The sequence below is a fragment of the Cryptomeria japonica genome, chromosome 10 (genome assembly GCF_030272615.1).
Source record: "Cryptomeria japonica chromosome 10, Sugi_1.0, whole genome shotgun sequence".
Classification (NCBI taxonomy): domain Eukaryota; kingdom Viridiplantae; phylum Streptophyta; class Pinopsida; order Cupressales; family Cupressaceae; genus Cryptomeria; species Cryptomeria japonica.
Window position 1 is genome coordinate 153,435,805 of NC_081414.1, and position 16,289 is coordinate 153,452,093.

A 16,289-nucleotide genomic window follows, 5' to 3' on the forward strand; every position below is an offset into this window, starting at 1 on the left:
TTGTCTGGATGTTGCCCAATCGATGGTAAACTAGTGATTGTCCGGATGACTTCCTTGGTGATTTTGCAAGGTCAATCTAACCACATAAATTCCCCATGTACTCTTCTCAAAACATACCTAATTATCTCATCTTCAAATTCTGGAATATCCAGAATATCGGTAAACCCTAAGTCTTCAATATGCTTGTATGTCGGTTTGATCTTTCCAGATTCTCCCATCAGTTCACTCATATACATGCCCTTAATTTCATAAGTTCGCAAGTCCTCAATGTGACAATGAATATATGCCTTAACATCTTCTACATAGACAACTCCCTCCGGAACGCGAGAAAATGCTCCAACCGAATCTTCCAGAGTAGCCACATGTGGATACCACTTGAAAATTGGCCTGGGGCGGTCCTTGATCTCTACTACAGTCGGGTTTGTAACAAAAATAGGAATAGATGATGATCTCGCCTCCATGTTTAAAGATAAATACCTTTTGATCGCTCTCGGTGAAAACCTTCAACAAATTCTTCCAGATGCCGATGAAATTGCTCAAGAAGAAATATGATTTCTCTTAATTTCCTTTGATTGCTCTTAGTCACTCTTAATCACTCTAAAATTGCTCTGAATGAAAGGTGATCAATAATGAAGTGAATTCGACCTTTTAACCTCCATGAAAAACCCTAATCTTCCATTGACATAAATGATTGCCGATGAAAGATACCGGATCTCACACAGAACATATCCATGTCAGATAATCATCTCCAATATCTGGAACATCTTCCAGAACCTCTTCCCAGGGCATATGCAACATCTTCATGAATTTTTTCTACCCCTAAGGCATCTGCCTCAGTTATCGGATGAGCTACCTGCCGGTGCAAGAGCAACCTCTTTTGTCAGATAAGTAATCGGGACATTTCTATCTGATGATTGTTCTTCAGTATTCCTAACCCATCTCTGAGTATGATCTTGTCGGATTTCACTAACCTTCTCTTTCCCTTTCTCATTTGATCCTCCATTACCAACCGATGGATTTCAGCTTCTACAGAATTTAGCAATATGTCCAACCTCATTACACGCATAACATGTAACATTGTTTTTTTGAATTGCTTTGCTAAAACCAGTGAAATTGTTGCAAGAGTATTCAGGTATTTACTTGATTAATTAAACAATATTTGTTTAATTATTTAAGTTCCCTTTATCTCTTTTACACTTAAGCTAACTTTAGGTGCAAAATAATTAATTTTTTTATTAATTATTATGTGCAAGCCTAGGTTTTCCTTTTTAGGGTTTCTTGACCTATTAGAGGTTATTATTTTCATTGTATTGTAAGGATTATCACATTACACATTTTGTGAATATTGAGCTCTCATCTTTTTGAGCATATTTTCTGTGTATTTGTTTTATCTGTTATTTGCTTCCTTGCTTCTCCTTGTAACAGGTTATTCAGCTTGCAGAGATCATTTGGGCTCCTATGGTGTTGTATTTTCTCAACTCTCACATGGTATCAAAGCTTCAGATCTACAGCTATCTGTTCTTGTTTTGAGAATTTTTGCATTGGAAGCAGATCTGAGGTTTCAGGAAGTTTTTCTTTTGTACTTAAGGATAGGCCTTTTTTATGAGCACTTTGGGCCTAAACGGACCCCACCATTGTGCTTAGAAGGCCCAAAAACCCCTATAGTCATATAAAACTTGCCTAGTTTTGACTCCTGAGCATCTGGGGGCATTTTTTTCTTCAGTACCAGGTTGTACAACCCTGGCACGCAGTTCGAGAAAAAAATTCAAAATTTTTTTTTTGGCCTTTTTACGGCATGCAGGCTGATTGTTTGATTTTTTGAAAAAAAATTACACAAAATCAAAAATAAAAAAATTATTGTAAAAAAGTGAAAAAAGGTTTTCTTTTACCAAAAAATTGTTTTGGGGGGTTCCCCACGGTACGCAGGATACCGTGGGGCCCCCTGCCACCCTGCAGGAGCGCCACCACTATCAGTACGAGCCCGGGCCCCGTCGCTTACCGGCCTCCGGCGCTGCTGACGCCCTCCAGCCCTGACCCTCGTTGGCCCCGCTGCTGCAGCTCCTCCCTAGCCCCCGCCTGCAGCCCTTCCCGTCGCCGTAGCACCCGCTGGCCCCAACCCCGCCGCCCGTAGCTCGCCGCCAACCTCGCCGCCTATAGCTCCTTTGGCCCCCGCTACGTTGCGCCGCCCATGACCTCCACTCGCCAACCTTTCCCTGCGCCTGTCGCCCTCCCTCTCCCTGTGCCTGTCGCCCTCCCTCTCCCTGTGCCGCTGCCGGTGCTCTCCCTCGCCGGCCACTCCCTATGCGCCCGTGCCCACCAGAACCCATCATCCGGCCACCGCCGAGCCACCCGACCGCCACCACTGCGCCGCCCACTGGCCACCTCCGCCAGGTTCCTACCACCGAACCTCCTCCCTCTTGTCTTTTTAAGGGGGGATTCCTTTTTTGGTCATATCTTGGGCATACGGAGTTGTTTTTTAAAAAACAAATAGGCGTCAGAAAGCTGGTTCCGAGCTAGACCTCGTGATGTTGGAATTTTTTTCTAATTTTTCTGTTTGACTGTGTTTTTTTTCAGTCAAAGTGGGGTCTTATTTTTGCACTCCGGGAGCCATAGAATGAGCATCCAAACTTCGTTTTTCAAAAAAATTATATCATTGGAAAGAGTGTCCTGTGTACTTTCTAGCCATAAGAGTTTTCTTTCTAGATTTTTCTCCAAGAATTTTTTCTTCAGATTTTTTCTTTTTCAGCACTCTGTGGATATCTTGGTTGTTTTAGGTCTTGGGATCTCTTCTCTAAGTAGGATGTCTCCATTTTGGTTCTCCTTTCTATTTCTAGTCTTCTTATCATTGTAGCTTCTTTTATGCAAACCCATTGAGATAAAGTGCCATCATGCAATGTTTACTTGGGATCTTCCACATCTTGTGCCTTATTGTACATGCACTACTTATAAAGTGCCATGAGGGGGTTGATGTTTGCCTTGTTTGCCATCCACCTTTGTCCAGTGAATGTTCCTTCCATGACACTATGTATTGTCTATGCGCCTTCGATGTTCCTAGTTCTTCATCGTGCAATCTTGTTGGTCGTTCTTTTCAGTGTACTTGTCCCTCTCCCTCTTCAGCATTATGGGGAGGTTTGTCTTGTTGGTTCTAATGCTTCTATGGTTCGATTGATCAGCTCTTCAGGCTTTGGTTTTCATACCATCTGTATCTTTAAGTTCAGTTGTTTGCCTTTGTTTTCCTTCTGATTCGAGTAGTGTCATTTGAGGGCACTCATATAGATCACAACCTTCTCTACCTGGTCATGTTCTATTTTAGTGGAGGTTCTTCAGATCGGCTGTTATTCTTCGATAGTGTTTGTAGGTTCTTCATGCTTCAGTGATTCTTCTGATCTTCTCTTGTTCCTATCTTTTTGGAACATTCTTGTTTGGAGGCTTTTTCAATCCTTCTTCTTTCTTTTTCCATCTTTATTTGGAGTAGAGTTTTTTTCCCATGTGGTTTTCTCTCTTTCTTCGATTCATAGAGATTTGGTTGTATTTGGGTACCTGATTAGGCCTTGTTATCGGGACCCATCTTTCCTCCTTTCAGTAGTTGTTCTAGGTTTTAGCTTCTCCCTAAGTCTAGCTTAAGGGGGGGTGTTAGAGTATTCGGGTATTTACTTGATTAATTAAACAATATTTGTTTAATTATTTAAGTTCCCTTTATCTCTTTTACACTTAAGCTAACTTTAGGTGCATAATAATTAATTCTTTTATTAATTATTATGTGCAAGCCTAGGTTTTCCTTTTTAGGGTTTCTTGACCTATTAGAGGTCATTCTTTTCATTGTATTGTAAGGATTATCACATTACACATTTTGTGAATATTGAGCTCTCATCTTTTTGAGCGTATTTTCTGTGTATTTGTTTTATCTATTATTTGCTTCCTTGCTTCTCCTTGTAACAAGTTATTCAGCTTGCAGAGATCATTTGGGCTCCTGTGGTGTTGTATTTTCTCAGCTCTCACAATTGCTTGACCTACACTGATTAGCCATATGTCCAAAATTTCCACATGCATAGCATTTAACATTCATTCTGCAATCTTCTATCTTATGACCATACTTTTGCATTTAGAACATTTACCAGGAGCAGAATCAGGGTTCTAATTTGCTTTGTTTCTACATTGTCTAGCCATGTGACCATATCTATTGCAAACAAAACATCTACCATTGAATTTATAAGCATTAAATTGCCTTACCAGTGCCTTATGGTTTTGATCTTCATTAGCAGTACCAGAACTCTATCCTTTCTCAAATCCAAGTCCACTGGAATCTCCAATCTGCCTTTGTCTCTTCAATAACTCATCTAGTTGTGTTGAGCTAATCTTGAATTTTTCTTTATACCCACTTGCAGTAGTTAGATCTTCTCTCAAAATTATCATTTGTCTCGCAAGCTCATGTTCATTACTCTAGTATTGTACTAAATCAGTTCTCAACATATCATTCTCATGAACCAACCTACCACATTCTTCAAATTTGTTCTTCAGGGATACAACAAGATTTTCTTCCTTTTTCTTTCTGTCCTCAATCTCCTTAGACATTCTCATAGTTATAACTTGCATTTCATTTTTCATAACCATGTTCTACTGACTCAATTTCTAACATTGTTCCTTAAGTGCATCTTTCTCTTCATCATCCTGACTTTGCAAAAGTTCCTTCCTCCTAGCTTGAATAGATGATAGCCTCTCTTGTAGGACAAAAATGAATTCCTTAGTAGAATTCAATTCATCTTGTAGCTTTAATTTCTTCAACCTTTCAGCATCATAATCTTCAAGTGCCATCTCAAGTTTCTTCTCCAAAGCCATATCCATGGATTCTGGATTTAGGATCTTCCTCAAGCTGTTAGACTTCCTCCGAGGTACAAGGCTCTGATACCAATTGTTGAAATCCAATAACATTGGAAGGGGGGGGGGGGGGGGGGGGGGGGTTAAAACATGCATACACCAATCGGTATACCAATACATATGAAACTGAAAGAAGTAAAGGAACCAATAAGCCAATCACATAAATGAGAACCATAACACACAAAATTATTCGTGGAAAATCTCAAAGAGGAAAAACCACGGTGGGATTGGTGACCCACAATATCAATCCACTGGCCATATGAAGAGATATTACAAAATATAAGGGGCCTGCACTTGCAAGAAGGCTTATAGCCTAGAGCACACTGCTCAATCACAAAAGGAGCCTCACTGACTACATAAAAATCCAGACTACAATTTGAAGAAGTGTTGAACTGCTAAGATAACATCTTCTATGCTAGAATACAGTTCTGGTTTAAGCTCTATCTGTTCTGGTCTGAAACCCTAAACCCTTTACCGGAATAACCCTTACATAAATATCCTCACATACATAATCTCTCTGATATATTTTGCATCATATTACATTCACATATCCATAATCTCCTATTTCATGTCCATATCAAAATGATCTAATCCAACTGACCTATATACCCTATACAATTTTCATGCCTTATGTCGGCTTACAAAGATATATACAATATCAAATTACATGTCAGCCAGATAACATAAATGCATAAATATTAAAAATAATTGCCGATGCCGGATCCAAGAGATGTCAGCCTCCAATACCAATAACCATATTCTAAACCATGTCGGCTTGCATTGTCGGTAACCAAGGAAATCCTTATGTCCTGTCGATGTCGGTGCCTGTGTAGTGTCTGTGAAGTGCCTGTCGGTACACAACTGAACCAAAACATGAAGCCGAAATACCATACCATGTTGCCACCAATGACAACATAGTGAAACCAACCAATTGAGTGTCAATTGCCAACAATTATATTGAGTTCGATGTGTTTTTATCCATTTTCAAGGTAAGTTCTTAAGCAAAATTCTTGATAGTTTGGGGTGTAGTTTTAGTTTTTGGCAAAGTTGAATCAAAGGGTTTAAACGATGATAAATCTGATTTAAAACATTTCTCAAGGGTTATTATGCATGCATACAATCTAACAAGGATGCTGCATCATTTTGTCTAACAAAAGGTGGGATGACTATCTTTTGTAAGGCATCCTGGAGTATCTTGTGGTATGCAGGCAGAGTTTGTATTAGTTCCCAAAGTGAGATATTAGTCAAAGTAGCACGAAGATAATCAACAAGATCATATTATCTACCAACATGTTAAAGACGAGGTGTTGAAGAGGAAGAACATGTTGAGAAGTGGAAGGTAATTGAGAATAATTAGTGTTTGTTCAGATTATTTGTTATTTTGACTATTGTATATGTGAGCAGTTGCATGATAATGAGGTTGTTTCAACACATTTTGATAGAGGTTATTATTTTTAGTAAGTTGTTTTGTAAATTTGACAATATAACTAGGAGATCAAGGTGGGTTTGGAACACCTCAAATAGTAAGAACCATGATTTATTTGTAGTTGAGGAACATTAGAATGAAGATGTACAACAATTTTTGGTTTCACATGTTTATTTTGAGAACTAGAAATATAAATTGTGTTGATTAATCTTTGCCAAAGAGATGTTTTAGGAGTCATAGAGGATGATTCCATTGAGATTAAGTCATCAAAGGCTTCATCTAGCATATCAAAATCATCACTACTAAATGGATCATCAAATGCATGAAAATATTGTAGAAAGAGATCCGACATGATCAGATAATCTTACTTTCTCCAAAATTATGAAGATAGAAGACATAAAAAGAGATGGAATAAGTAGAAGAAATATGGTGGCAAGATAGTAAATTTTAATTAAGGGATAGAATAAATTTTGTTTATAGTTTATTTTTCTCTAAGAGAAAAGAAAAAATGTTATAAGTGTTTTTATTTTCTAAGTTAACATGCAATGTTTTTGTAAATGCTAAAATAGATATTCAATATGATAATCTAACCAATTAACCAACTAATCAGATCAAAGAATATACACAAGAAAATCAGAAGGTTTGCAAATATAAGCTAAGTTGGGTTCACCAAAATGTTTAGTGAAAAAAAGGAAACTAGACTAATTAGTAAATTAACCCTCATCAATCTTTCCTCAAAAAAACATTGGAACACAAAGTAACAAAGGCATTGTGCCTGGCTAACACCCTGAAAAGGAGAGCTAATTGCCTATGTTCTATTGCTTTTTTTCCAATAGGACTGATTGGCAAAGGTGTGATTTAATTAACCTAGGAAATGTTAGATCTAATTTGATGAAATAAATAATTACATAGACAAAATTCCAATTTGTAAAGAATAAATATAGATCCGAAAAGATCAAAAATAAAGTTGTAAGGAAGTTAAGTAGCAGAAAAAATTCCTACACTAACCTTGAGAGGAGGATAATGAAAAAAAATTTACAAATCATTACAGTGGTTACAAAACCTTAACATAAATAGACATAATAACATGCATACCATAACATAGTGATTTATGTGGGGAAAACCCTTTTGGGAGAAAAACCCCACACTCTAAAAGCAGCTCGATATATTATTCAACAATCAATAACAAATTACAATATACTTGTAGAGCAAGCTCTTTATGGGAGTACCACTAATTAGAGACTCAGAGGTAACTCAATCACCATAAGACTCTTACACACAACCTCTATCTCATGCACCTCATATATAGGAGATACAATAAAGAAACCGTCAAATGGTATTACAAAACCATGGGCCAAAACCACCTAATAAAGTAGAGTCGACCTTATCTCCCTTCTAGATACCCTATGACATATTACAACACACATCAACACGTGTCCCTCCCTTTTACAGCTCATTTATGTGTCTGATGCAATTTATATTTCCTATTTCAGGAGTACAAACTTTTGGAGGCCATAACTTCTGAATCATGTGTCCTATTGACGAACCGTTTGAAGCGTCGAAAAGATCCTAAAGTGTTCTATTGCCTCATAAATTGCTATGTCATTTATGCCCACTTTTCAGGGAATTTTGGGGCCTCTAAATTCCTCAAAATTAAATTTAAACCTTTCATTGGAACCCTCCAAAACGAAAAACTTTAATATCTTCAAAACCAGTTGTGATCTTGTGACGAAACTTTACCGGAACGCTTATCTAGCCAACCAAACGCTTTGGGGAGAATTTTGCATCGTTTTGTGCTCAAATGAAAACTTACTATAAATGGTAATCTCATGTAAATGCAAGGTTGAGACACCATTTTCCCAACAAAACTCCCACTTGTCGAACACCTTGCAAGTATCAACAAAATAAATTAATTGCTAGGGGCCACGAGGCCCATAGACTCCGAAAACCATTTGAACTTCTTTGTGCTCACAACTTAATTAAAGCATTTGCAACATTCATCAAAGTTTCTACCTTAACCAACTTCACCCTGCCATCCTCAACCATATCTCTGACAAAATGATACTGAACATCAATATGCTTGGTCTAGGCATGAAATGTCGGGTTCTTAGCTAGGTAGATCGCACTCTAACTGTCACAATAAACTATTATTGTACCTTGTTTTATTCCAATATCTGAATGCAGTCTCTTAAGACAAATGGCTTCTTTACAAGCATGAGTAGCTGCCATATAATCTGCTTTTGTAGTGGACAAAGCAACCATTGTTGGAATCACTATTACCATTACACCAAAAGCTTGAACTATTAGTGAACAGGTGTGAGACTAGAGTTAAGGAACCACAGGAGGCAGGAGAAAGCCATGTCATGAATCCAGAGGAGGCACTTACCCATCGAACAACCAACAATCCCCCCTCAATGACTATTGAGGATTCTAGGGGCAACTCTAGGGATTTAAACTCGTGACCTGGCGCTCTGATACCATTTGTTGGAATCACCACTTCCATTACACCAAAAGCTCAAACTGTCAGTGAACAGGCGTGTGGATGGAGTTAAGGAACCACGGGAGGTAGGAGAAAGCCATGTCATGAATCCACAGGAGGCGCTGACCCACCAGATGACCAACAACCATAGCTTGTCGCTTACTCATCCAGCTAATTGCATCACCAAATAAAGTAAACTCATAAGCACTAGTGGATCTTCTGCTATCAATATCACCTACCCAGTCTGAATCCACGTAACCATGAATATCAAGGGAAGTTATGTCTCCAATTGAATTACCATGATAACACAAAGAATACTCTTAGGTACCCTTCAAATATCTGAAAACTCTTTTGATTGCATACCAATGAACTCTACTAGGATTAGACATATATCTGGAAATAACTCCCACCGCTTGGGCAATGTCTGGTCTTGTATAGACCATAGCATACTGTTGGCATTTGCATGAAGATTGCATTAATGATATGTTATGTTGTCATTGATTTCAATTGAACCGGTAATCATATTTATGATATTATTGATATTGTTGATCTTGTTGTTATTATTGGTATTGACTTGTAACTGGAAGGAAGAGCTTTGAGGAAGATGTTGTAAACCGGTATGTTAGTTTGTGAGTTGAACCGGTAAACCGGTGTATAAGGTTAATCCCTTTTCTATGCAATGTAATCGATAAACCCTACCAGTTGTTTTTTGTTAAATGCTAATCGATCAAGTTTGTTGGTTTAAGATCTAATGATGAACAGTAATGATGGCAATACATGTGATCATTGAATGAGGATAAGTTCAGATTGTTTGTGGCATGTTGTTTGTTTGTTTGATTGTCTAGGGAATGAGCAAAGTGGATTGCATATAATGCATAGTGCGTGATGAGTTACAAATTCTGATGAAGCGGTGTTCATGGAGCGGTTGGAATTTTCTTGAAGAATGTGAAAAGATTGTTATGATTTCTAACGGTCAAGATTGAACCGACTTGTTTGTAATCTCTATGAGAGAATTAGGTTTTTGTTGTGTTACCAACCTAATTGATTTGTATTTAAGGTCGATGAAGTCGTTTGTAAGACAGTTGGCAAAGTGTTGGCTGAAACCCTATTGAGTGTGTGGTTGCCTAACTGGAGAATGGATCTGCAGTTTGTGTAAAGGCAGATTGAAGCTTAAAAGGATCTGATCAAGCAAATGTAGTGCTATTCAGACAGATCAAGAAAACCTGTTGTTTTCTAACAATTACAACAAAATTGAAATCCCCTAACTGGTTAAGCTCTAACAAGATTGGTTACTTATTAAATCCTCTAACAAGGTGGTCCATTAGCTTGGATTCTCAAACCCTCTATTGAGGTTACTCCTAATAGGGTATTTTGCTTTTTCATCAAGGCATTTTGTAAATCCCTTAACTGGATGATTCCTAATAGAATCAGTTCTTAACAAGACTTTTTGTAAAATCTCTAACAAGCTTGGCTCCTAACAGGGCGAACTTTAGAAGAGTTCAAATAGCTATCCTTGTGAGTCTCATCTCACCATGGTTTTTACCTATTTGGGTTTTCCACGTATAAACATTTGTGTCAAGTGGTGAATGTTTTTATGGTTATGATCTTATTTGATTGATTACTTAACTATTCTGATAAGGCATGATAAATGGAAGCATTGAGCTATTGAATATGTTGAGATATGGTTAATCATTTTGATGTTTACAAGATTGAAGTTGTTTACTGTTAAGTTGTTATAACAGTTAACCGGTTGATGTTGAGTATTTATCTTGATAAGTGAAAGTTTACTTTGTGATTTTGAATTTGAGATTGGGAAGTTTGTATCAGTTTTTCAATATACTGATTCACCCCCCCTCTCAGTATTCTATCGGATACTTATTCTTTCATCATACCATCACATACATCAAACTTCCAACTGCACTCTAGTAAGGCACTCTTCTCATATCTTCCATCTCCGATGGGGATGTAGGACAATCTGAAGAAGATAATTTCATTCCAACTGCAAAAGGAGCACATAATGGTCTACAATCTTGCATGTTAAACCTCTGTTATACTGAATTCACATACTTACTCTGACCTAGCCATAGATTTTTGTTCACTCTATCTCTTCTAATTTCCATCCCAAGAATGTGTTTCCCTGCACCAAGATCTTTCATTTCAAATTTAGCATCAAGTTGAGACTTTAGTTCTGAAATCATACCTTTCCCTTTACCAATGAATAACATATCATCAACATATAATGCAATGTACAAGAAATGATCTTCATCGGATTTATCATAAACATAGTGATCTGATTTATAACACTCAAATCCAAAACTCAACACATATGTATCAAATTTTTGGTACCACATCCTAGGACTCTGTTTGAGGGCATACAAAGATTTCTTTAATTTATAGGCCAAATTACTTTTACCTTTCACCACATAGTGTTGTGGCTATGTCATAAATATCCTCCTCCAAATCACCATGAAGGAAAGAAGTTTTCACATCTATTTGCTCAACCTCTAAATCATAAGCAACAACAATAGAAAGAAAAAATCTAATGGATGTATTTTTGCAATAAGAGAAAACATCTCACCATAATCAACACCCCCAACCTGAGAGTAACCTTTTGCAACCAATCTTGCTTTATACTTTTCAATGCTTCCATCTGAACCAATCTTTTTCTTGAACACCCATTTACAACCGACAAGTTTCCATCCTTTAGGCAATGGTACAAGATCCCATGTATCATTCTTTTTCAAAGTTTTCATTTCTTCTTCCACAATGATCTTCTAGGATTCTGTATCATTCATACCTAATGCTTCTTCTACAAATTCAAGCTCATCCACATTAGTATTCAAAGAAAAATACATCTCCAATCATCAGGTGTATACCTTTTAGGTGGTTTTTTATGTCTTGTAGACCTTCAAACAAGCTGATTTGGAGGTTCTTCCTCCTCTTTTGAAGATTCGGAACTAGATGAGCTCTCCTCAAATTCTTGCCTATGTAGGGGTCTCGATTCAACTCTTTCAACCATATAAGGGAATTGAATCACATCTTCCTACTTAGTTTCTTTCGGCTGTAATGTAACAGAAGGAGACTTAATTTCTCTAAAAATAACACTCCTACTATAAATAATTGTTTGTGCAACAGGGTCCCAAAGCTTGTATCCTTTCACACCATAACTGTCAATGATGAAGATACATTTCACAACTTTGTTCTCCAACTTTGTTTACTTGTCATTTGGCACATGTGCATATGACTTGCAACCAAAAAGTATAAGATGTCTCAATGAAGGCTTGTGACCCGACCATGCTTCCATAGGCATTTTATCAACAAGAGCTGATGTAGGAGACATGTTAATCAAGTAGCAAGAAGTGGCAACAACTTCAACCCAAATTTTTTATTCTGGACTAGCACCGCTTAGCATACTCCTAGCCTTCTCCATCAGTGTCCTATTCATTCTTTCTGCAACCCCATTCTACGGTGGAGAATATGGAGTTGTCTCTTGTTTGTTAATACCACGGTCTTTATAGAATTTGTCAAAATCATTAGAGCAAAATTCACCGCCATTATCAATCCTCAAACATTTAATTTTCTTTCTAGTTTGCAACTCAACCATTGCTTTAAATTCTTTAAAACAACTGAAAACTTTAGATTTACTCTTTAGAAAGTATACCCATGTCCTACTAAAATAATCAATAAATGAAACATAATATGTGCATTGTCCAATCAAAGGAACATCTACGGGACCAAACACATCATAATGAATAAGATCCAAAACACCACAAGATTTATGAGAACTCGAGTAAAACTGAATGCAATTTTGTTTTCCATAAATGCAATTCTCACATAAATCAAAGTCAAGATTACAATCATTCAAACCTTCATCAAGGTTTTTATTTTTCAAGGTCCTTAGACCATTTTCTCCAATCCAACCAAGTCTCTAGTGCCATATCATAGTCTTCTCTACAGGTAATTTTTCTTCAAAAGAAAGAGCATCCTTAGGTACCCAAAATCCATGTTTATTCGGTGAAACCTTCAAATCTTCCGACGAAGTATCTACAAATTTACTTCTTACAGAAGTGCTATTACACTAAAAAATGTATGATTCTAGCTTATACAAAGTGTCGAATCTGACGCCTCTAGCAATCACCATAGCACCCTTAATCATCTTACATCCAGCATCAGAAAAGACTACCTGCACATCTGCATCTATTAGTTTTCTCATAGATAATAAATTTCATTTTAATATAGGGATATGCAACACATCGCTAATCCTTTTTATTCTACCATCAGGAAAATTGATTCTAACTTTACCTTTACCAACAATGTCTATATGTGAATCATCACCCAAGTACACCTTACCTCTATTATATTCTTCATATTCAGAAAACCAATCTTTATTGGAAGTCATATGAAAAGATGCATCCGAGTAAATTAACCATGCATCATTACCTGCATGAGTATCCAAAGCTATAATGATTGCATCACCATCTTCCTTCTCGGATCCAGAATCAGAATCAAACTTCTTCTTTTTCTTCTTTCCATTCCTTACGGATGTGACCTAGTTTACCACAATTCCAGCATATGACTTTGGACTTTCCAAGAGATTTGGATCTCCCTTTGGATTTGGACTTATTGCGCTTCTCATTCTTCTTGCCTTTTTCCTTAGGTCTTCCACTAATAGTTAGGGCCTCCTTCAAATTGATGGATACCTTCCTTCACATCTCTTCACCAAGTAGAGCACTCACCACATCTTTAGACTTCAAAACAATAGAATTACTACCAATAGCCATAACAAGAGAATCCCACAAATCATGCAAAGAACAAAGCAAGATCTGACATTTCTCCTCTTCGTCCATCTTAACACCAACAGATACCAATTGAGCCACCAACATATTAAATGCTTCTAGGTGATTTGCAATTCATCCACCCTCTTCCATCTTCAAGGAATATAATTTCTTCCTCAAGAAAATCTAATTTAATAAAGATTTGGCTTGATACATCTGACCAAGCTTAGTCCATAACTTCTTTGCAGTGTTTTCTTCATGGACATTGATTAGAACAGAGTCTTCCAGACACAATCTGATTAGACCCTTGGATTTTCAGTCCATGACATCATCTTGAGCAACCACAATAGGATCTCTAGGTCTTGAGACATTTGCATCAACGACATCTCATAGATCTCGATCTATTAGCAAATCTTCCATCTTTAACTTCCACATCTCAAAATTACTACCCTTAAATTTCTCCACCTCTATTATCCTTGATGAACTTGCCATTTGAAAATTCTTGCAACAAGATCAAAAAGTGTCTTCTACACAAGCTCCCACTCAAATCTGGATTAGTTCAAAAAACCCAACAACCCACAACTGAAACCAAAGGTGGTCAGGCTCTTATACCACTTGTAAGGAAGTTAAGTAGTGGAATAGCTTCCTACACTAACCTTGAGAGGAGGATAATGAAAAACTTTTACAGATCGTTACAGTAGTTACAAAACCTTAACAGAAATAGACACAATAACATGCATATCATAACACAGTGATTTACGTGGGAAAAACCCTTTTGGGAGAAAAAACCCACACTCCAAAAGAAGCTCAATATATTATTCAATAATCAATAACAAATTACAATATATTTGCAAAGCAAAGCTCTTCGTAGGAGTACCATTAATCAGAGACTCGGAGGTAACTCAATCACCATAAGACTCTTACACACAACCTCTATCTCACACACCTCATATATAGGAGATACAATATAGGAAGCCATCAAACGGTATTACAAAACCATGGGCTAAAACCACCCAATAAAGTAGAGCCAACCTTATCTCCCTTCTAGATTCCCTATGATGTGTTAAAAAACACATCAACATGTGTCCCTCCCTTTTATAGCTCATTTATGTGTCCGATGCAATTTATATTTCCTATTTCAGGAGTACAAACTTGCAGAGGCCATAGCTTGTGAATCGTGTGTCTTATTGATGAATTGTTTGAAGCATCAAAAAGATTGCAAAGTGCTCTATTTCCTCATAAACCATTACACCATTTACACCCACTTTTAAGGGAATTTAGGGGCCTTTAAAGTCCTCAAAAATAAGTTTAAACCTTTCATTGGACCCCTCCAAAATGAAAACTTTAATATCTTAAAAACCAGTTGTGATCTTGTGATGAAAATTTACTGAAATACTTATCTAGCCAACCAAAAGCTTTGGGGAGAATTTCGCACCATTTTGTGCTCAAATGAAAACTTACTATAAATAGTAACCTCATGTAAATGCAAGGTTGAGACACCATTTTCCCAACAAAAGGAACCTGTCACCAGAAATTGGAGGCCACTACCCTGGACACCACCATGTCGTACTGAAGTCCAAACTGGATTGTACAACTTATATCCCAATCTGATAATCCTCGTGTATACCTTCATCATCAATCTATAATATTTTCAGTCTCATATTTGAACCTACTCAAACACAAGGGAGGAAAAATGGTTGAAGATATATAGGAGTTTGTCTCAGTCAAACCCCTGCTTTGGTATTCCTACCTCCACAAATAGCCAAGTTGATAGAAAAAAATAGTGCGTGCTTTGAATCTTAAGTGTGTCTAAGATTGTGAAGTAGTGACGAATAAACAATAATAAAAACCGCACTCAACTGTGTTAGAGTGAATTTCAATATGCCTCAAACATGGTAATGTAAGATCTAACCCAAGAGGAAATGCTATGCTCGAGGGAAACAAATCACAATAAGTTACTTCACCTCAATGAAGCAAGATGATCAAATCTTGAATGTGAGAACAAGTTGAAACCATACCCAATCATGATGAAGAGGTACAAGTCGATGATCAACCAACAATCCCAACCATTTGTGACACTTATGAAGCTTCAATTAAGGTAGCAAGAGTCTCAGTAGGATTAAATCTTGTTCACAATTCAAGTGTAGACTTTTCAAATTGTAAAGCCATATTTTCATTTCGACGGGGATTCATAGTAAAATTCACATCATACTTGACAATGAAAAAACTAGATGTGTAAATAGGAAGATCTTAGGTTTAGGCTAACATGTCGAATTTGAATTTAAAAAATGAGTTTAGCACAGTCAAATGGAAAAAATTGTTGTTGTGTCACTCAAGGCAAAGGTTGAATCTTAATAGTATCCTTATTTTCATGTGTTTGGGCTAGATGCTAGCTCTATGTGCTAGGATTTGCACGTCGTGTACACGTCCAAACAAAAGTAGTTAATAAAAGGTCTCATGACTTAGGAATTAAATCTAACATTAGCATTGACCAAATTTTGGCTTAGGATCATTGGTAAAGGTTTTAGGGAAAAACCAAGCATATCTCTTGAGTTGTAGGTAAGGCCAAGGTTGGAAATGATCCTAGAATGGACTAGGGGAATGAACACTAAATAAAGTGTTGAACAAAGCATGAAAAAGTGTTTGCACCATCAGGGAGCACAATTTACTATGCTACACATATTTTCCTTTTCTTTCCTTCATTGTTATGTATGCAAGTGATCCCACCATAGGG

At 37.1% G+C, this 16,289-nt stretch overlaps 1 protein-coding gene across 1 annotated transcript; it reads right to left on the reverse strand.

Annotated features, from left to right (window-relative positions):
- Positions 1–1,970: 1,970 nt before the first annotated feature.
- On the reverse strand, positions 1,971–2,327 carry LOC131858824 (uncharacterized). Its single transcript, XM_059212273.1, has one exon. It carries the CDS (start codon positions 2,325–2,327, stop codon positions 1,971–1,973), a length of 357 nt encoding a protein of 118 aa, XP_059068256.1.
- Positions 2,328–16,289: the final 13,962 nt, after the last annotated feature.